The 22037-nt window shown below is 37.6% G+C and overlaps 1 protein-coding gene across 27 annotated transcripts in view; it reads left to right on the top strand.

Annotated features, from left to right (window-relative positions):
- Nucleotides 1–22037, top strand: part of ABI3BP (ABI family member 3 binding protein) — a 137038-nt gene that overhangs the window by 49243 nt on the left and 65758 nt on the right. For 17 of the 27 annotated variants that reach the window (XM_050986973.1, XM_050986864.1, XM_050986558.1 and 14 more), the window contains exons 8-21: nucleotides 309–371; nucleotides 1410–1505; nucleotides 1832–1909; nucleotides 6891–6971; nucleotides 8259–8333; nucleotides 10892–10957; nucleotides 11453–11527; nucleotides 12703–12771; nucleotides 14046–14120; nucleotides 15207–15266; nucleotides 15640–15705; nucleotides 17288–17362; nucleotides 19363–19428; nucleotides 19948–20022. In XM_050986973.1, coding sequence (XP_050842930.1) covers nucleotides 309–371; nucleotides 1410–1505; nucleotides 1832–1909; nucleotides 6891–6971; nucleotides 8259–8333; nucleotides 10892–10957; nucleotides 11453–11527; nucleotides 12703–12771; nucleotides 14046–14120; nucleotides 15207–15266; nucleotides 15640–15705; nucleotides 17288–17362; nucleotides 19363–19428; nucleotides 19948–20022 — 1020 coding nt within the window. The remainder of the gene's footprint in view (nucleotides 1–308; nucleotides 372–1409; nucleotides 1506–1831; nucleotides 1910–6890; nucleotides 6972–8258; nucleotides 8334–10891; nucleotides 10958–11452; nucleotides 11528–12702; nucleotides 12772–14045; nucleotides 14121–15206; nucleotides 15267–15639; nucleotides 15706–17287; nucleotides 17363–19362; nucleotides 19429–19947; nucleotides 20023–22037) is intronic. The other 10 variants (XM_050987585.1, XM_030234101.2, XM_050986688.1 and 7 more) reach the window with 9 other exon arrangements.

The raw sequence follows: 22037 nt of genomic DNA, 5'->3' as shown, positions 1-22037 counted from the left end.
AATGTCAGGGCAATGGGATGTCCTGCAGCTGGCCCTATGATAGCATAAGCACAGAATGTTTCACCAAAATTAATATGCCAGGTGAAAGAGATGCATAATTAGGTGGCAATGTAGAGGAAACAGGGTTTGCAGTCTCTTGAACTGAATGTAAACACAGAAAAGGTTAGGATTGTGTCCTCATCTGCAAATATTGATGAAAGGTATTTGGAATGCTGAGGTTTGTTTCAGGTGTGGTTTTGTTTCTTATTTCACCTTTTTTTGTTGTTTTTTAAATTAGCTTTTCTAATATCCCTGTGTTGTCTCCACAGTTATTCAAAATCGGACGCAGTCAAAAGCACCAGATAGTTCTTCTCTCCCGGGAGCAATATTAGGTGACTAGAAGATATTTTTATTATTTCTCTTAACTCCTGGTTGAAACTTAGAATTGTGCAAATGCTTTTAATTTTCTTGATCTTAATTGTTTTTCCTTGCATATCAAAGGGTATTTTGCAGCTGGTGCAGACAATATTTGTTACATTTTAGGGTGGTACAGATGATTTAAGAATGTTGTTGCTTAAGTGAAGTAGAATCATTTCATTGTCATTGTATTTAAAAGAAGAAACAGCCATTGTTTAAGCCAAGGAGTTCTTCCATACCTCAAATGAAGTTCTATGGCAAAGATCTTGTTGAGATGAGGGATTGTTCTTACTGGTCTTTTAAGGTAGCACAGTAACATCACATCTATAGTCACAAACCTGACACATCAAACTACAGAAATCTTGCAATTAGAATTTGAAGTTAGATCTTGGGGCATTACTGTTTCCCTCCAAGCCTTTCGGTTTCATTCTTTATGTTCTTGTTTCACCTATAAGAATATGCAATATTGGCTTAGAACATTAAACCACGGGAAAGTCTGTCACACAGTGTGGTGAACTACTAGTCTGCCTGAAATTTCCATGAAAGGCTCACTGCACCATATACCTTGTGACTAATTTATTCCTGGATTTATTGTTTATTCCTTTATATATTTTCTATGACTCCGTAACTTTGGCAGAAGTTTTCTTTGTGTGAGTTTCAGTGTATTGATTTGAGTCAAACACACACATACTAACCCAGTCTGGTGTTGAGCCCACTTGGCCCACCAGACAGAATCTGTCCCAGTATCTGTGATGCTGCAGTATTCCAGAGTTGTGTGTTCCAGTGCTGAATGGTTTTCAACTCTGATAAATCATGAGACGGTGGTGATAGAAGGAGTGGTGTAAAGGGAAAATAGCACCAAATGGGAGAGTTAATTACAGGATAGAACAAATTCATTTTCCAGATATTCAGACTGAGCTCCCAGTGGTTCAGTAATAGTTACTGACATATCTCAGAGAGCAGACTGTTCTTTCATGTCTTCTGGAATTAATGGCATCCATCTTTCTCTGCAGTGCACCTTATTGTTCCAGGTCTCAATGAAAGTCAGCAGAAACTTCCTCCTCTCCTGACAATAGATGACATACCTCAAGCATCCAGGAAAAAACTGGGTAAGCAGAAATGCTAAACACATGAGAAATGCTGAAAACCATTTTGCACTCTGAAAATAATGATTCACAAGTCATTAGATCCTTGCTGCAAATTTTTATTTTCAAAGTATCTTTTAATGAACAAAACAAAACCAAAACCGCATGTGTTTAACATAGCATGATAGAGTGATTGTGCAGTGGAAGTTCATTGGGTCCTAAAGGTACTCAGCTGTCCACATTTATCCATGTTGGCTTACTGAGTCAAACTAAAGTGGGACAGAAATAAATCTGTGGTAAAAGAGAGCAGATATATCTTTGTAATTACTCTCTAATGTCTGTTCTTTCAGCTAAGAATGAAACTGGAGTATGGCCTGCTGAATCCAAAACACCAGAAGTTCAAGAAATCTCCCCACAGTCCCTTCCAGGTAATGAAAATTCTGTTTTTAGAAACTCTGTGCAATATCTTTGCCAAATACATAAACTAAAATGAAACCCATCTTTGTGCTCTACAGTTAAAATTGTAGCTGGAAAACAGGAGGATAGTGGCTGAATTAGCAAGGAGTGGTAATGTGGATAAAAATCTAAATGTAATTTTGGACCAAAGTTTCAGGTGATATAATTATTAGGTTTCTAAAACTACTTGTAATTAGAACCATACTTTGTAGCATGATGGATGCCTTGAAATTTGAAAAATGGCAAAGTGAGGTTCTTTGTGTAACACAGATTACTTTATGAATTTGTATGACAAGTAGAGTCATATATTTGAACATTTTCAGGGGCAGGGGAGGAAAGGATTGGAAAGAGCTGAATTGTTCAGAGTCAAATGATGAAGATCACTTATCACCCACTTTATTGACCCACATTTCAGAATTGTTTAAGAAGGCATATGCCTATCTTCATTTTCTATAGTCTGGCCCTAATCCTACAACGGAGTTGGAAGCCTTGGCTGTGCTGTCACAAGAGGCAATAGCTGGCTTCTGCCAACTTCTTTGCTGAAAGGAAGAAGGGATGCTTGAACAGTGGCAAGAATTTAAAAAGAAATTTGAGGAAACAATGACCAAAGGTTTGCTTTGGTTTGGTTTAGACATATTATGAGATCTTGCTGGCGTTAGTCTCTTCTGTCTGCCAAGTCTTTCCTGGCTGGATAAAGTGGTGTAGCATGTGATCTCTTTGACATTACATGACCCAGACAGATACTGCCCTAAATATGATTGTGTTTATTTTATTCCTTATGTATATAAAAAAAATCCACCTTAGTCTTAAAAAAAACCAAAGCAGAATAAAAAACCCTTCAAAAAATACATAGGGAATTAAAAAGGTGTCAAGAAATTCAGCAAAATCATGTAATCATTGACAACAATCTTTTGGACTAACTGATCCATTTTTTTTCTTCTGTGAAAATGTTAGAACTTTATTTTCTACTCAATAGATAAATATATTTTCCAGATTCTTCTTTAAACCATTCCTTCCTCTCTGCATAACCTTCACAGGGATGGCTTTTTTCTGTTCATCCTAAGTATTAAGAGGGGAAAAAACGATGCCTCTTCACAAGAATTTATTATCAAAGGATGCATTGAAAATGTGTGGATCCTTTTCAGGAAGCTGTAAGAAGTCTTTTTAGGTTGTTTGATTGGTTTGTTTTCTCTTACAGTTCAAGGTCTCTTGTGGAATTAAATGTTTTGACTATGTTACTATATTATTTACCTTGTTTAAGTAACTGCTGTTTAAGAACTGGCAATCTGGAAGTGTATTTTCTAGAACTTTGCAATTTTTTGTGAATGTGAGAACTGAATACGTTTGTATGGTTGGTTCTCCATTAGAATCCATGTCCTTAAATCTCAGCCCTCAAGCTTGCATTCCTCTAATCAAAATGTGTCATTCCTTGTCGATGGAATGTAATGGTCAGTCAGCTAAAGAGTGTGAAATGTGGCAGCTGGGGAGGAGAGCGTTGGTTCATTCCTTTCCTTTGTGTTCTGTAATTATATTTATGTACCAACATGTAGAATTTCTAACCATAAACATTGCCATGTCTAGACACAGCACAGAACTGTGTTTATGAAGTTAGACAAGTTCTCATTACTCTGGTAATAATTGGCAAGTACTCTCTTTCCTTGTAACAATTTAGTAACAAGTTGTTACAACTAAACACATTCTTATTGCTCTCACACCAATAGTGACTTACTGAAATATTTGAAATCATTTTCATCTTCTATTTCAAAGTTCCTTTGTGGTTTTGCTTCCATGCCTTTTTTTCCTGTGGTGACAATTCCTTTTGGATTTTATTTGTTGATCTCAGCCTCATGTTAAAGTAAGAGTATGTCACACTCCATTGTGGTTACAGTAGTTCAGTTAAAGACAGGAAAAAAAAGGAAGTCAGGAAACAGGGAAGTGAAAATAAATCCTTTAAAAGAAAAATGTTCTTCAAGTGTAATTCTGTCTTGCCATGGAACATGGAAAAATAACTTGTCTGGCTAAAATGCTGAGTATTCTTTTATGAATAGCTTAGGTGAGAGATCTGAGCACCAACCCCTTGCAAGGGCTGCATTTAAACAGTTTAGTATAGAGACATAATTAATTGAGTTTAGCAATAGGATCTACTTCATTATGTTTAATTCAGACATTGCTATTTGAAAAATCTTAGTGGATTCTTTGACTAAGGCACAATAACTCTTTGCTGTGGAAGGTTTAAGGACTGGTGCCAGACTGGCAAGAGCACAGTGCTTTAGCAGGAGCTCTGTGCTGTAGCAGCTGTTGTGTCATCAGCCATGCTAGAAGGGAAGGGAGCTCCAAGTATTTCAGCAAGCAGTCTATCTGAAAGGCTCTGTGAGCTGGGCTGCTCTTGTCCTCCACTGGCTCTTCATCAAAGGGTGTGTTCAGTGATGTGACAACGTTTAGTAACTTTTTTTCATGTATTTGTCTACCAGGAATCCCATCGTTTTCTTAATTTCAATCCTCCCCTCCCTTGGCATGCATTTCCATGGAAAGGCTTGTTATTAAGCTCTTTCATTCTTTGTTTTTGCCAGGCTTGTTACAATATTTTCCACCCAGGACTAATTTATTCTTAACACAACAGCTCAAATCTCTAGTGTTTTCCTCAATCTTTGAATTGTTGTCTAATATACCTCAAACTACTGCTACAACCTTTTTCTCTGCTAAATGTGTCTTTTCACAGGGAAACTGGAACTCACCAACTCTTAGAAATATGAGCACATTATTCTGGGACATGGAAGAACTAGCTTATCTTTTTAAAAAAAAAAAAAGAAAGAAAATTAAAAAAAGAAAGCTGGTTATTTATGTGAGGGGTTATACTACAAATTTAGTGAATTAGATTTGTGAAATATGGAGTAGGCTTGAAAATTAAAAGTGCCACCTGTGAATCCATGAACCAGGGTTAGTGTTCAGTTGAAATAACGCCTTTGTTGCCATGTCTCCCAAGTTCTGTTCCTCCTGTCCTCATTCTGCCCCCTAAAGGGTTCCACTTGTGCTCACAGGGTAAATCAGGAGTGAGATTCATGTTTTCATCATAATGTCTTTCATCATCATGAAGATGAAAAGAGAGTCAAGAGAAATCAGAGGAAGCATTGCCTGGGCACATTCTTGCTGTGTTCCATGCTGTGATGATGAAGTAACTTGGCTGTGTTAATGCTTTACTTTGCAGACAGCCTTGAACCACTACAACAGGCCTAGCTTGCCTGCTGCCCTGGAATAGTCAGAGGCATTTCTCTTTTCTCTAATTTAGCTTTCAGAGCCTAAACTTTCTTCTTCCTGTATCTTATTTTTATCAAAAATGTCTGTCTTATTTTCATGTCATCCCTACAATGCTTTGTGCAAAACTGAGAGCTTGGTTTCTTTTGTTCTAATTCTAGGCATGTTTTGTCTTGTTCAGCTTGCTCAGCAGAGACACATTTCATTTGAGTGTAAACCCTCTGACCTCTAAAAAAGAAAAAATTCAAAACATCATGAGTTCTGAATTTGCTTGTATTTCGTTTTTTTTTCATTTTTGCACCTCACCAACAAGAAATGTTAGATTTTGAACTGCTCCTGAGGTACAGGTAGTTAGTTGTTCCTTCAGTATTTCTTAGGTGTGAATCCTCTCCTTCAAGTTTCATAGAGAGAAATTTCTCTGCCTTCTCTGGACAGTGAACTGCTCCGTGCACTGATGGCAGTGACAGCACTGTGGCTGACTTAGAAGATGAATTGAGCCATAACAAAGCATCATCTGTGAAGGCTTCAGGCTGTGTGACACATCCTCCAAACTAGAAAATAGTGTAGTTTTTTTAACTGTAATAGCATCTGAATCCCACTATTTAGCATGTGGGAAACAGCACTTTTTTTCCCCACTAAATTAAATAAGAAGTTTATAAACCTCCATGATTGGCTCTTGCTTGAAGTGCGTTAAGTAGATTGTGGAAAAAGCTTGGAGAGCATGCAGGAAAAACCAAAATGTCTTCTAATGTGCCTCAAAAGGAAAGTGATCTTTTATTAAATTAATACTTAAACTTAGTGCTATATTAAAGCCAACCATCAATATTAAAGATCTCTTCCAAGTAGCTAATGCACTAAATAATGTGCAATTTGCTCTGTGGAGGACATTAATGTGCCTGTGGCATTCAAGGCTGAGACCTTACCATTCTGTGTTCCATACCCATGTCATTTTACAATCTTAGATGACCAATTCTGAGTACTGCATGACTGATTAAACACCTCTGGTGTCTCCAGAAAGATGCAGAGGAAAGAAGTGACCTTGACTGACTTACTATTGGTGTTAATTGTTATGTGAAACAGCTTGCAGAGTATAGTAATGCAGTAGTATATTAAAATATGGCCAGCAATTCAGTTTAGGTGCAGCTTAACTGCCTGGATATTACTCTAAAAATGTTCTGTTAGAAGAATGAATGGAAATCCAAACCTATTCTATAACAAATTCTATAATTACTAGAAAATTGAAAGATCTGAGATATTACAGGTGAGTATTTATTACGTTCCTGAAAATTTTTATGTTAGAAGAATTAAAACCCATTCAGATTAACAGGGAAAATTTGTAAATATTTTGTGAAAATTACCTTGTGATGTAATGGATCTTGTTTATAATCTATTACAATGAATTTAAGAGGCTGTAACCGAAGTACAGTGTGAGTTTCTGACCTTAACTTTGCTGTTATTTTATGTTATGACTTTTATTTTCCCTTGTTTATATAAAAGTGCTGCAAAATAAATCCCAAGCATCATATAGATTTCACATCTGAAAACAAAAGTAAACATTAATCTTGATGGAGTTGAGCTGCTGTAGAAATCATTCTAATCATGTGACATGAAATGGTGATAAGAAAAGCATGAGGCTTTGGGTAGTAGATCAAGAGAGGTTCAGGGGGATTTAAAATTACATTGCAAGCTTCTCTCTTCTAGCTCAGGCTGAGAAAACACATGGACCTGAAGATTTTAGATCGACGCCTAAACCCAAATTGGTGCAAACTCAAAACTTACCGGGTAACTAATTTTTCTGCTTTTTACATTTTTTCTGCATTAAACACTTTTTTACCTTCCCCAGAATTTTTCTACTGCTTGCTGCATCCTCTTTGTGTTGGCTTCAAAGGAAGTTCTGATGAAAATATTCTGGTTTCATTTGTGGTTCCAGTGACTAATACTGGAATGATTTGTAAAGCAGGATGCACCTAGCTCTGGCTGAACTGTGGCTTTCATGGATTTCACTGTGTGATTCAATTTGATTTTTGAAATTATTGCTTTTGTCTATGTGATCTGCATGTTTGACATGACATAAAATTTCCATCTGTAAAATTGACCCAGCAATAGAATTTAAGTAATTACTTCCTTGATTTTCTTATTACAGATTCATTTAGGTAGCACCAACAGCAATGAGTAAGAACAATTTTATACAGCACGTGATGGGATAAGACTGTATTTCCCTTGAAGGAAAGAGAAGCTCTACTGATTTTTTTAAAATTTTTTATCTCAATGTTGTATGGTTAGTTTTGTGATTTGGTGTGACACTTATTTAGTTCTGTCATTCAGAATTCTAAACTCTCTAATATTGATTTTATTGCTTGTATTTTCTTCCCTGAGCCATGCAAAATTACAAGGACAAATCTAAAATTGAGATTGTATTTAATTCTGTTTTTTAAAAACTTCACTTAGATTTTTCTAAAGCACAGCTAGCCTGCATTCAGGAGGAAGTATAGAATGCTTGCAGGACTGAAATGCAGATCTTCCCATGAAGAGGAGTGCTAATGCTTCTCAATAAATGCATTTTACATAATCCTATGGATTCACATTAATGTCTTACTTGCACTTTTTTCTTTCTTCATTTAAATTTGACAGCAGATGTCCAGAATTTACTGAAATGAAACCAGCAGTCAATCTAATTTCATTTTAATTTCTTATTGCCTTTTTTTAACCATACTCAACTTTCCTTGGTTTTGCTATGTTTCAAAGATTAAAATATGAAAACTAATCAAGATGGATCATTGATTAATTTTAAACTAGGTGCTCATAGCTACTGACAGATGTTCATTGTCAAAATCCCATGATTGATGGATCTTTCTTTAACAACTAGGGGAAAAAGGGCTTCCTTCATATTCCACATACCCTTTCGAGTGACAATTTATGTGGTTTTTTCTCTAGGTTGGGACTACTTTTTCCTTTTTTATTAATTATCATCTTTTTCAGGAGGGAGTGATCCAGAAGCCAAATATAAAGCCATGTTGTGCCTTGTATTATTCTTAATCAAGAGACGTTTTGGTTATATTTTTATTGTAGCTTCTAACGAAATACAGCTACTTCCTTCTGGATCCAGAATCCCTGATGCTCCAAAAAGTCCATTGACAGAATTTGGTAATTACTTTCTTTGTAAATATGAGAAAATTTTTCTTTAATGTTATCTTCACAGAGCTTACTCCAATAAGAGAAGTAATGTAATTAAAACAGTAACACACAAGTGACTTACATTGTGCCCTTTGTGGTGCTGTGTGCACCCCTTATTACACAATTGAACCCCAAACTCGGTGCTTTGATGCTTGTGTTGGTGATGAGTGAGGGTATTCCAGCAAGTTATGAGCATCTGGAGGTCTGTGCTGGGAAGAACATGATGTTTGAGTGGATGCTTTCTTCCTCCTTCCTTCTTTCTTATTTTCTTCTACTGGGAGACATCTCCGATGTGAGCTTGCTACATAGGAGGAGATGTGAGCTTGCTACATAGGAGACCATTTGTGTATGGTAGATACTATTTCTGTGTCCTTGTTGTTACCCTAAACTAATTTTTTTCCAGTTTCAAGTGTGCAGTTTTAACAACTGGTGTTGTTGAGCTGTTTGTGGCAGAGGGTGTCCAGTGTCAGCCTTAGTCCCACCTCTCACCATCTCGTGCTTCTGCTCCTCCATATTGTACCCTATGTCTTCCTTGCCCAAGACCTCTGATTCCATAACAGGCCAATATTTTCTCTGTGTTTGTGTTAAATTAGCTCATTCTACCACAACTATTGCTTGTTGCTTCTTTCACTATTAGCAGCTATTACACTAGTTACCTGGAGGGCCCTTGAATCAGATTCATTTCTATATCTTTAAGTATTAGTCAAGAAATTTACTATAGAATAGTGCTGGCTTACTAGGATGGCCTACTTTTGCTTGATCTAGTCTGCAAAATTTTAAAATAATTTCCAGGAATGCCCCTTAGTTCTTGAAATGCATCTTTGAAGTAGATTCTCAAGAACATGAAAATCATCTTCATAATCTGTTCTTAATTTGATAGAGTTTTTTTGACAGCTCTTTTCCAGATATGTTTGAGAGGATGGGGAGAGACATTTGGTTAAATCCAATTAGAAGCAGTACTGGAAAAAGAGAAACATTGATTTATGAACCTATTTGCTAGAACTGTAGCTGAAAAACTGAAAATTATTAGGGATGTCAAGTATTTTTTCTGTCTATAAAAAAAAGAAATCATAATCGAATCCTATGTTTGTCTCAGTGGTAAAGGTGGAATAATAGCAACATTGGAGGAAAAAATAAGTGTTTCATTCCAGTATTTATTATGTCCTCCATTCCCTTTGAATAGCTCTACTTGGCAAAAGTGGGATTTCATTATGTTAGGCTAGGCCCAGCCTTTGGGTCAAAGGGAGCCTCTGTGCTCTCCGTGAAATCACTGATGAAGACAAAGCTATTCTGTGATAATCAGGGCATGGTTATACAGAGGTGATTTCTGTGCACTGTGCCTCTGCATGCCTTGATCACCTGCTGTCATAAAATCAGCAAAATAAGCAAAATTTAATTTATGAAGTTCAACTGCGTGTGACCTGTATTCTGCCCTAGTTCCCCTGAAGAATTTTTTCTTTACTTTTCTGTCTGGATTGTGCTAGAGGGAGATCTCTCCTTTGTTTTGTAAACTTCCTGTGTGGTCAGTATATTTTTGGATTCAAATGTTTCTGAAAAGATGGCTTTGTGAACATGCCTTCAATGTTCTGATGCCTTTGGGAGACCTCTTACAGTTCTTGATGGGTGTAGATGGATCAATGGAAGCTTTTGCCAAAAGCTCTGAATTGTATGGCTTTTGTTTTGTTCTCTAGAAATATAGAATAGAATGGTTCCATGTGCAAGGGACCTGCAGTGATCATCTGGTCCAGCTGCTGAGTCCAACTGTATCAGGATAGGAACCTGGGATCCAAATTGTTAATGTGATAAGGTAGATTGAAAGTAAATGGGAAAGCAGATCCAATGTGAAAAAAAGACTGTTCACTTTTTGGCATGAATATTCATATTTCCTGTACTAGAAATGAGCACTACCCCTAATTGTTTGAATGGGGGTCTTAAAAGAAAAATACTTACTGACCAGTTCACACAGTTAAGTAGGATGAGTAGCAGCACAATAGTGCAAAACCTGCACATGGTGGAAGCTTGTTCATGATGGCTTTAGGGTAAGAGTGCCCAATTCCATCTTGACTCCATTTCCATTAAAGCACACTTCAGGTTATCCAAACTTCAAAGTGAAGAAACCAGAAGGTCTTTGTAATAATCCTCATCACAGATAAGAGATAGTAGGTGTTGTTAGTAACTTGAACAATTATTTCACTGATTTCATTATACTACTTTTCTCTTATCTTTTGCGATTACAACAACTTTAAAAATAGTTATACATATTGCAGTAGTGACTGGAGACCTGCAAGTGGTGGAAATGTCAAATGTTGTGCTGTAGCTGCCTTGCTGTGAATAAAATCCTCTTAAGTAACAAGGATTCAGCTTGATTAGATAGGGTATGCTAAATATGAATGGGTTAGAAATTAATGGAGCAAAGAGACATTCAAACAGAAAAGCCCTTGTTAGTTACAGTTGAAATTAGATTTTGTATTACTTGTCAGAAGAGTCCTTCTTGGAATGATAAAATTTTGTTTCATGTTTGCTCTTAGCAACTCAGAGTCCAGCCTTGAAATCCGTATCTCTACCTTCTGCAGAAAAAAGAGAAATGGAGATGGGTAATTAGCAGATTAGTTCCGTGATTTTTTTCCATTATCATGGCGTCATATAGATCTGCAAATTTTAATCTTGGCTACCAACATTCACAGAGAGCTGCTTATTCACCATTCTTGTGTCTGTGTAACCACCTGAAGAATGTATCTGTTGTCAGCTTAAAAACTGCCCAAAGACAGTGCTGTCATATCTTGTTGTCATCTTATTTCTTTCGGTATAGCTGCAGCTCTTACCCAAAAAATTTAATAAGAGAGAATTCCTTGCTGGTAAGAGTTCTTTCAAGCATGTGGCACTTGCATTCCAAGGCCAGAAACCTGTTTTTCCAGCCATGCCCTCCCCTTGTCGCAGCCGTTGTCTCACGTCTCACTTGAGGCCATCTGTCATCTTCCTCAGCTTAGTGTTGGCATTGTCTGGAAATGCACAGCCTTTGCTCAGCTGTTTGATGCTAATCCATCAAGTCACAGCTTTCTCAGCATTTTAAGCTAAGATTCTTTTTTCAGCTTTTGAGGAAAAACAGACTGTTTCTTTGGGATCCAAACCATCCAGTACCATGGAAGTGCAACCAACCCGACCCGGTAATGGTTCTCATGAGGTTAATCCTCCTGACAGTTGGGAATTTTTGGAGGAGACAATGCCCCTCATGAAATACTTTGTTCAGTTTAACATAAATGAAGAATGACTGTGGGTATGAAAGTTCTGCATCAAGTATTAGATCTCTTTATGACATTCTATGTGAAATACTAAGCTAGTAGTTCAGGCAACAGGGGGTTTTCCATGTTTGGCAACAGCATGTAATTCTTAGTTTCCAAAGTATTTACTGTAAATATCAGATTTAAATAGGACTGTCCACACCTGAGTTTTATAAATAGAATATCCTGATTTGCTGAAGGATTCTGAGGTGTTAAGGATTAATGAAAACTGGAGAAATTCCAACATATTTTGAAACTATCACTCTTCTTTTAGCCTTTCTGTATAGAATTAGATATAATTCTGCCCAGATTTCTAAACTGGCACTATAAAAACATATCACTGAAGACTCAGATGCTTTCTAGTTGGTTCTCACAAAATTTCTATTGTGTGTTTCTATTATTTTGTAGATATTATTTGACTGGGGCAACAGACAGTTTTCCAAAATAAGGAAAAAAAGATAATAAGTTGAGAGCCAGTTGGAAAGATTTCATTTCATTACAATGCCAATAGGATAATGCCTGATGCATATGTTTTTGGAAGAAATTAACATTGAAGGAAATCCATTACTGAGGGGGAGATTAATTACAATAGTTAGCTGTTCATATGTCTGACAAAAGGCAGATTCTATGTTTCATTTGGTCCAGCTCTTGTTTTGTCATCCTTTTTCCTTCTCCAATTTTAGCACCAGGATATTGTCCTTCCTGATCCTAGAAAAAAAATTCCGTGCAGTCACAGTTTGCTACTTTTTATTAATAATGCATTCTTCTACTTTGAATAGCCTTGTATTTTCACTTTTTAACTCTGTATTTCACCTTTTTATGTGATTCTGATAAAAATTTGGTCACAAAATGCATTATGCATTAATGCGTGTTTTTGGAAATCGTTTTCAAGTCAGACTTAATCAGTTATTGCACATTTCAAACTCTACCTTTCTGTGGAACATAATATGTTAAATATTACCCAGAAGTTTTGTCAGCTTATAAAGTAATATGATGTTGTTGCAGAAGGTTTCTTATCACTTCAAAACAAATACAGCATTATTTTTGCTTTTATTTTCCAGCTTCACATGACTTTCTTCATGTTATTTCTACTCCCCAGACTTTTACATCTTCAGAAATACCAGCCACTGGTAAATTATAATAATATTCTTTCGGAAGCCTTTCATACCCTTGTGATTGGTTGGTGATGAGAAGTTCTTTACTGCTTCCATGTTGATGATTTCAGACAGCCATTGCATACCTCTTGCCATGGGTGTTGCCCTACATCTTATTTTTTCAACTCCTGTATCACCATCCTCATTCCTGTGACCAGGCAGAGCACAAGTTTAAAGCAAGTCTGCAAGTAACTTGGAGAATAATGCAGTATTGATCAAAGAGTTGTGTCAGGAAAAGATTTAAATTTTGCAAGGCTTAAGGCTGTTGCAGTCAAGTACAATACCATGCTTTTTATATGATATAATATTAAAAATCTTATAATACCATAAGATTTTAAAATTTCTTTTATCCTGTCAATTTTTCATATACAGTTTGCTGTGAATTTTTTTCTATGTATTGTGTTATAAGTAAGTCAACACAACCAAGGCCAAACCTTTCCAACTAAGCTATACTTTGAGTTATAGCTTTGGGAATAGATTATTTTTCCTGTAGCCTTAGGGAGGTGAGGATGCCCAAGTTAACATCCTTAGCTAAGGAATTAGTGATGGTATTTGAAATGGAAAAGGAGGTTAGATTTTTTAATAAATAGGCAAAAATAAATGCTTTGCAGAGTAGGGGAAAGTAAAGTTTCTTTTTTTATCCTTGCTGCTATTTTTGGAAGTTTTGCATTGCTTTAGTTTTCACCCTCACAGTAATTCATACACTTACTGCTGTTGTTAACTAGATTCTCATTTGTATTTATTATTCATCTTTGTAGATGAACGATCAGAGGCAAAGAGGAGAGTTCCCTTTAGTTAGTTGTTTTTGGTTTTCTCATTAGATATATTTCTATTGTTAAGATTCCCAGCTGTGGACCTTCCTTTCTTAGTTTTGGGTTTTTTTTTTTCCTGTGCTGAGAGAACTTAGTTTTGAGAGGAAATAAAAAGCTTACGCATATTTCTGCGTAATGTTTCCATTAAAAGGCTAGCCCCCTAACTGCTTTCTGGATCCAAAGGTGTTTTCTTACTATCTACCATGCAGTATAGATTATTAGGTAATAACAATTCTCATTAGTATAAATAAAATGGTTCCCACACTGACTTCTGCACCAGCCTAACAGTCCATGAGGCAGAGCAATGCCCAGCTGTCTTGCAAGCAATTTTCCCTGTGCTTCCATTGCTCTAACAAAGCACCACCTGTTCTCCAAGTCCTGACTTATTCAGGTAGCTCTGAGGCAATTAAACCTTTTAACACAAGATTATCTTTCCAGATTTAGGTGAAAGGAAGCCTCTTTCTTCAAGAGTCACAACATCTGGCATACCAGAAATGCCACCAATCTCAGCTGGTAATGATGTCTGTCTTCTCTGTAGTTCTCCTCACATCTAGGCAACCTCTCAAAAGACACAGCAATGGTTTGCTAAATGAAGGGCCCATCATTGTTAGAAATTATCAGATAAATGTTAACATGTCCAATTTGCTCCTTTTGCACATTGAAAAATCTCCTCCGCAGGTAGAAAAAAGATTTATCTACATCTCTGAAGCAGGTGCAAACATTTTGGTTAGCGAGTCATTGAGTGTTGCTAGGAAGGGATCAAGTTGAAGAGAACTGAACAGAGATATTTCCATTTCCAAAGACTGGGAATATCAAGATATCCCAGAGGAATCACTCAGCACTGTTTCCTTATTGCCACCAGCTGCATCCAAGGGCATGTTTGTAAACTGTCAGAAGTCTTGCTTCCCTTTATCTTGAAACCAAGCCCAAAGTAGGGCTTGGTTTCAGGTTTAAGGGAGGCAAAGTAGTGAGTACACATAGTCCAGATTTGACACTGGTTTATATATTAGGTTGTGCATTCTCCCTGTGCAAAATCAGGAGATCACATGAGTAAAGGGACTTGTTCGTCAGTGCACAGAGATGTTGAGTTGTGCAAGTGTAAGTTGTAAGACGTGCTAGAATTCTGTGGAAAATATTCCTTTTTTCACTTGCTTGCAAGCATTTATATACAGAGAGAGATTCTCTACACTGTGTTTCATTAGAGCCAGGGACCGTAATTTCTGACCCATAGAATGACTTCATTGATTGTAGGGACAAATTGAAATCAGATCTTGAATTCTAAATACATAGGTCTGAATCTTAGTTGCCATGCCACCTCTGTTAGAATCAGTCAAGGAAATGCAAGGAGTGGGTTGGTGAATTGGATATTTTGGCATTTTTCTGCTTATGTGGAGCCATTCAGCCACTGAGGCTCAGGGAGTATTGTGTTAGTTGCAATCCCAGCAAGACACTTGATTGCAGGTTTGAGTCACAGGGTTCTGCCAGGAAAGGGCAGGTGTGGCCCTAAATACAGACATTTAAGGTGTTGTACTGCTGCTGCTGCTTGTACTGCTGGGGCAAGGCTGAGTGCACATCTCAAGATCATTTCTGTGTCTGTAGCAACCCAGAGACCACACCTGGAATGGACCTCGTCTGCTCCACGGGAAACCACAAGGAAGGGTAAATAGCCAGCAATTCCCTCCTTCACTGCTTCCTTTGGCCATGCTCTTCTTTCTCTGCAGTGATGACCTGTTCAGATGTGCTGGTGTCCCAAAGAGTGGCTCAGTGATGTGCTGGAGCCTTATGGCTCCTTCCTAAAAATCATTCCACCTGGAAATGTTCTGGGGAACCATTTCTAGGTTTGCTCTCATGCCTTGGCTGCCAGTGCCAGATGAAAGGCAACATTGTGCCACCACTGTGGGCAGTGAAGCTGTGACATGGTAGCCTGGCCCAAGCAGGGCCACGTCCCTTTCTTTGTAGCTGTGTCTTGATGTGACCTGTGTGACAGCAGCCTGTGTGAGGACCTGAAGGCAGTTTCTGTGTTTGATCTTAGCTGCTCGAAGACCGAGGCCGAAGTCCACCACTCCTTCCTCCCTGGCAACTCAACAAACTGTGATGGGTAACTAGCAACAGCCTTCTTTTCCCATGGGCTGCCATCCCTTTCACTGCCCATCACACCTTTGTCATCTTCATGGACACCATGGAGTCTTGGTGCAGCTTGGCTTGCCGAAGCACTCGCCACACCGGTTCTGCGATTCTCCTGTTTGATCCCACGCTTCTTCCATGGCCCATGAGCATTTTCTGCAGGAAGCATGTGACATCTGCAGAGAGACCACACTGCTGCACCTGGCCCTCAGCTCCATTCCCCTGCCTCTTTGTGTCTGGGTGGTGGGTCTTGCTTTCTCTGACACATTCAAACACGGCAGTGTTCCTAAGAGGCAAACCCAGCTGGGCTGGCACAGGAGCACAGCACAGCAGCTCAGCCACTCTCCAGGCATTCCTTGGGCAAGGCTGCACCTCTTGGTTTCCTCACCACTGACATTCAAGGCTGCTGGTTTTCTTCTGCCATGCCTTTCCATTGCCATCACCTGGAGCTGGGAATGCTGTGCCTTGCTGCTGCTTTTGAGGCTGTGTTGTGTTTTGTTAAATCGATACCTCATTTCAGCCTTTGGTGAATATCGGTATGTTTCTTCATGGTTTAAGATACTGGCAGCCTCTGGTACTAACAGTTTTTCTTGCAGATCTGACAACTATGCAGGCAGTGTCCCAAGAGTTATTGCTGTGCTTTTAGCCAAGCTGTTTCTTGGGCCTACATTGGGATAAACTTCAGTGCAGATATAAATGGGGCCACACATGCAAGCCCTATTTAGTTCAGGCATTGCTTGTGGCACTTATCAACAGAGGTGGAAATGCTTGTGGCAACAGCTTCTTTCACACTGCAGGTGTGCAAGGCCAGTCCTGTGTCCTTGCAGTATTTTGTGGCCCGTGGGGTGACAAAGTATTACATGGAGAGTATTTAGGCTGGTGTGCCTAAAATCTGAAGTTGAGTACCAGTTAAAAATGTAACGAACAGTAAAAAGTGACTTGGCACTTTAGTATGGAGCAGTCTTGCTTTCATATCAACTGAGATATTTCACACACTTCAGGATCTTTTCCATGGAATTTACATTCCCTACTTTGCATTACTTAAAGTAATTTTCTGAGCTTTCTTGTTTTTACAGTGGAAAAATCAGATACTTGTAATTATAACAAGGCATATAAATTTGGCTGGGCTAAGGATATTAATTTCTGTTTCCCTGACTGGTGATGTTGTCTGAATCACTTTTTATGTTCTCTTATTTTTGCCAAAATTTTAAATTGGATTTTTTCCAGTATCTTCATCTCATAAATTCACTTTCTCCTTGACTCCTCTTGGCCAGTGTTCTTGTACTTTTTCAGTCTTGCATTCCTTCTAACCACATGGGAATTTTTTCCATATTCCTTGTGTCATTCTATTAATTTTTTGCATTATATTTTTTGTGGGTTTACACATCTTTGCATATTAACATATTTCTTTTTAAAATTCTGCTAATTTTTCAAAATATATCTTTTTTCCTCTTCTTTATTGTTTGTACTCTAAACCATTGAGTCCATGGTTGCAGGTGATGCCATGGTGTGATGGTTCATGTATTTTTTGAATAATAAGCCACCATTTTTTCCAGCCTCACATGACTTTCTTCATGTTACTCCCTCTCCCCAAACTTCTTCATCTGGAAAAGTGTCAGAGCAAGAGACTGGTAAATGGCATTTATTTTATACCCTATCCTTGATTTTTTTCTTGATGTTCGAGTGGTACGATTTTGATGTCTCTTATATATCCCCTCTTTTTAATGTTATCTCCAGTGGTCTTTCATTTGTTCACTATGGCTGCATGTTATTTGTAGTAATCACCAGTGTATAATTAGTAGTTCTAGCCTCAAGTAAGTCATCCTGATGCCGCCTGGCACTTTCACACTTCTGATGTTGTCAGTGGGGCAGAATTTAGCATTTAGGAGGAAACTCTCAGGCTTTGATGAATTTTGGGATATCAGAATAACAGGTGTCCTTTGTAGTGGGAATGTTTTTCTTTACCTAGGAGACATGTTTAAAGAGATTCATTGGTTGATCCTTGGTTTCCTGTTCACCACTTTTTGTAGTAGTCTCTGATATTTAAAAGGCTGCTGCAGTACATAACTTTGGTCCAAGAAGTTATTTCTACAGTTACTTCTGCTAATAATTTATTATTTCCCTCCATTTAATCATGAAGAATGTATATTTTAGGCACAATTTATGCATTTGTATTTGAGCATGAGATTTTCCCCGCATATAGTCATAAAAAATAGCAGAAGGTTGCTGTGAGGTTCTCCTCCTTGGTTCTGTTCATGCTAGCATGATTTAACAAGTGACATTTTATTATATCAGTGTAGCAAACATGACTCTCTTTCTGGGCACCAATCAAATGGAATTGGGTGAATGAGCATTGACGTAGTTCATCAGCTGAAGATTAGCTAATTACAACATGCATACCCTATTTTTGTTTTCTCTGGTCTTAACTGGCTACAGTTTGGTCAGTGTTCTTTTAGCTTCCCTTCACAGACAAATTTAGAAAAGCTTTTATCTATTGCAGAATTCACACTGAACACAAACACGATACAGCTGTACTAATACTCAGTGGGCAGTGCTGACAGTTATCTTGCCTCTGCATGAACACAAGACCTTTGTTTTCTTTTGAAGCTGAGAACTCTATCTATCCAAGGTCACTTCTATCTTCAGCAGACAGAAAACTTTTAGCAGTTTATCAGGCTTTATCAGGCTTTTCAGTTTATCATGACTTTGCTGTTGTCTGCTGTATTCTCACTAAGTTACCACAGCCTTCTCTCTTGATTTAAAGAACTGGGCTACTTAGATTACTTATTACTTGGCCTTACACTTTATTAAATCATGAGTGTTCTTAACATTAAGAGTACCCACTCTTCATTTTTTCATATAATACCACTCATAGAAATGTTTCTTTCATACTCTAGGCTGCATAATTTCTCTAATGGAAATGGTGGTCTTAAGGGCTGATAGAATCTGGGTTTGTTGGAGTTTTTTGGATTTTTTGATTTGGTTTGGTTTGGGTTTTTTTTTTGGTTTTGGGGGGTTCTTGTTGTTGTTGGTTTTGGTTTTTGTTTTTTGGTTGTTTTTTTTTTTTAATTTGTGGTTTTTATTAATATATTGTCAGAAAAACCTGAAAATATTTTGAAGCCCTTATCTGGCAAAGGATGGTCTGTCTCAAAAATCCTGCTTCTATCAGAGTAGCTTTGTGGCAGTTGAAGGAAAATCTGATTCTTGGCCAAAATATGAATTTGTAGGAAAATGTTTTGATACCACCTGTTTGAAAATTGTGTGCATGCTGCATCAAAATAATACTGGGTATTTGCAACTCCTTATTTAAAAGATTTGTCTGGCACATCCAAACTAAAGTGTAGGGGAGAAGGGGTTTACTGTCAGCTGTTGCTATTGGATGGAATTTTAAAATCAGATGCAGACAGTTGGCCTAGTAGCTAATGCCTAAAATTAGATATTATGTATCCAAAAAAAAAGTTACTCCATGAGACAAAAATGTAGTGGGCTACCACAAATATCAATTAGAAGATTGCACACAATAATCATAAAATAAATATATGTCCCTTGGACCTGCTAAGGGTTGAAGATCACCTTATCTAAGGGCTGATTTCACTTACTGTTTCAAGATTATTTTCATATTTGATCTTAGCTACCCAGGGATCAGGCCTGAAGATCTCTTCTCATCCCTCCATGGAAACCAGAGGGAGCATGATGGGTAAATAGCTTATAATTCCATTAGCTTTTCCATTGCTTGCCATCCCTTCCAGCAGCTGTGGAGAGTGCCAAGCTTCATTCAGACACGTTGTTCCAAGGACTGCTTGATGCTGGGCTTTCTCCCCACACTCCACCCCCACCCCTGCTCCACTCAGCCATTTCTGTGCAATCTAAGCTGGAAAATAATTCCCCACAGGGACTGAATAGCAATCCACAAATAGACCTCTGCTAGCTTATGTTGCCTCTAGGTTTCTTCTGGCAGCTGCAGTTTTCAAAGAATAAGTACTTTAAAAAAAAGGCCAGTGAGAAGAAGATTGCCTCACATGAGCTACTGGAATTGACTCCTTCATTTCACACCAGCTTCAGTGCTCATGTAACACCTCATTTCTCAGTTGATCTTTACAGCTGCTGTCACCTTGCTTGATCTCACATCAATGTTGTCTTGAGCTGCCCAACAGCTAATGGCCAAATACTGTGGATCTGAAGCCAGTTCTAATTTTAACTCCAGATTTTCTTTCAGCTTTTGATGAAAATCAGCACATTTCTTCAAGACCTGAAATGCCAGGCATCCAAGAAATACCATCAGCTATACCTGGTAATACTTGAAAAATGTGATTTTAAATAGAAATTGCTGCGGAGATTTTAATCAAAAAATTTTTTATATTGTTAGTTAATTTTAATATGACTCAGATAGCTTCAGAAGTGTTGTAAATAGGTTGCTCTCTCAAATACCAGACTAATTTAGGAAATTTTGCATGAAATAGTAAATATTCTCATCTGATTTTGGCTTATAGTCCTGGTATATTTACAAGTCTGTACTGCTGTGTTTGGTGTTAATAGGCATGTCTTATTACATAAAATAGAGTTTTCTTTCTAAGTTGCAATACTGAAGAGGGGTAGAGTGAAAGGTAATATAAGTTTTGTATAAATCCCTGAATGAAACCATTCTTAGTTGGAACTGTTGAGTAAGCCCTTAGAAATAGCAGGAACAATAGCAATAAACATACAGACCTCAAAATGGTGGAGCATGCACTCTAAAATACTTTAATTTGAATATATTGATTAAGTTAGACATTTGGCTGCAATAAAGGAGACTGCACAGGCACGAGATTGATAGAAACAAAAATGTGCCATGTCAAGTGTGTTACTGTATTGCTTGAGTACAACTTTGCAAATAAAAGGCACAACACTGTAATTAAAGAAAACATTTGCAACAAATTGCTCTTGACCAGACACTTCCATGGTAGGTCTGATGCTTCCAAACACCCTTGAAACCTGCTATACCAGATCCCAGTGAAATTGAACTGGTGGATTAATAGTATTTTATTGACATTTAAATTAGCTACACCTAATAGTATGTAATAATCTATATAGTTTTCCTGTTCTTCTTTATCAGCATTTATCCTTTAAGCTTTTTCTACTTCCTCAATTCATAAAATAAGGTAATTTATCAATACCTCAAAAATGGGACACTGAACAAAAGCAGTTTTATCAGTGCTCAAGGTTCTGTTTCATTAAGTGTCCCTACAAGAAGAAATATTTAATTTCCATTCAATAATGACAACTTCCTCTAAAGTCTATTTCAAGTTGTTACCAAAACTCCCTTGCAGCAAAATGTAGTTAGGTTTAACTTTACTTCATTGCCACTTGCTGCCTTTTTTTCTGCTGTGAACGCATTTTCTTCTACGTCCAAATGGCCAGCCTGTTAAAGGGCAGTTTGGTACCTGTCACTTCTTGATCAGCAGCTAGAAAGCATTTTTGGTACAAAGTGCAAAAAGACTTATCTGTTTCACCAACTTGTATGAATTTCTTCCTTGTGTTGGTGTAATTTAAACTCCAGAAAGTGTAGAGGAAGATTCTTAGGAGTTCTGTCTAGCCTTAGATACTGAATCTTCTTGCCACCTTTTTGGGACACGTCTTTCTCCTTATTCACATAACACAGAAAGGACTTTGAAGTGTCCAGTCTCTTGGTTGTGTTTGCACTGACATCATCCTGAACAACACAGCTTGTGTGTTTGCTATCCCAGCAACAGTCAGATTCCTCAGCACTTTAAATCCAGATTTTCTGTGCGGCTCTTAATGAAACACAGACAGTTTCTCAATTCCCATCTAAAGCATCTGGAGTCACGGAAATACCATCAGCTCAGTCTGGTATTGACATTTCTTGCAAACTGAGTGTTCTTGAATTCTCAGAAGGGTTCCTAGGGTGCTTTTGGTGAAATGTTGAATTCCTTTACTTTGGGGATAAGAACAACTGCAAGATAAAAATTCTGCATCGGGTACTATTTTTGTTTAAGGCAATATCTATGATGTTTGAAATACTGGATTATGATCTTCTTTCCAAATTCTGAGTTCACTTTTACAGTACTAATTGGTAGTATTAGCAATGATTGGCACTGACCAGTTATGTAATATTTAATGTCATAGAACTTTACCATGTGATACTCTGGGGCTGGTAACCAAACTTTAATTTCTCTACTAAATGCAGTGTATCATGATACAGATAGCTGTGGTATTGCTTCAAGTCACAGTCTTTTTTATTTTCTAATTACTTTGTCATTATCAAAGTGTATTTCCATGGTTATTGATATTTAAGACATTGTCCTGGTC

This window comes from Serinus canaria, chromosome 1 (assembly GCF_022539315.1).
Source record: "Serinus canaria isolate serCan28SL12 chromosome 1, serCan2020, whole genome shotgun sequence".
Taxonomy (NCBI): domain Eukaryota; kingdom Metazoa; phylum Chordata; class Aves; order Passeriformes; family Fringillidae; genus Serinus; species Serinus canaria.
This window is presented reverse-complemented; position numbering and strand designations above follow the sequence as displayed.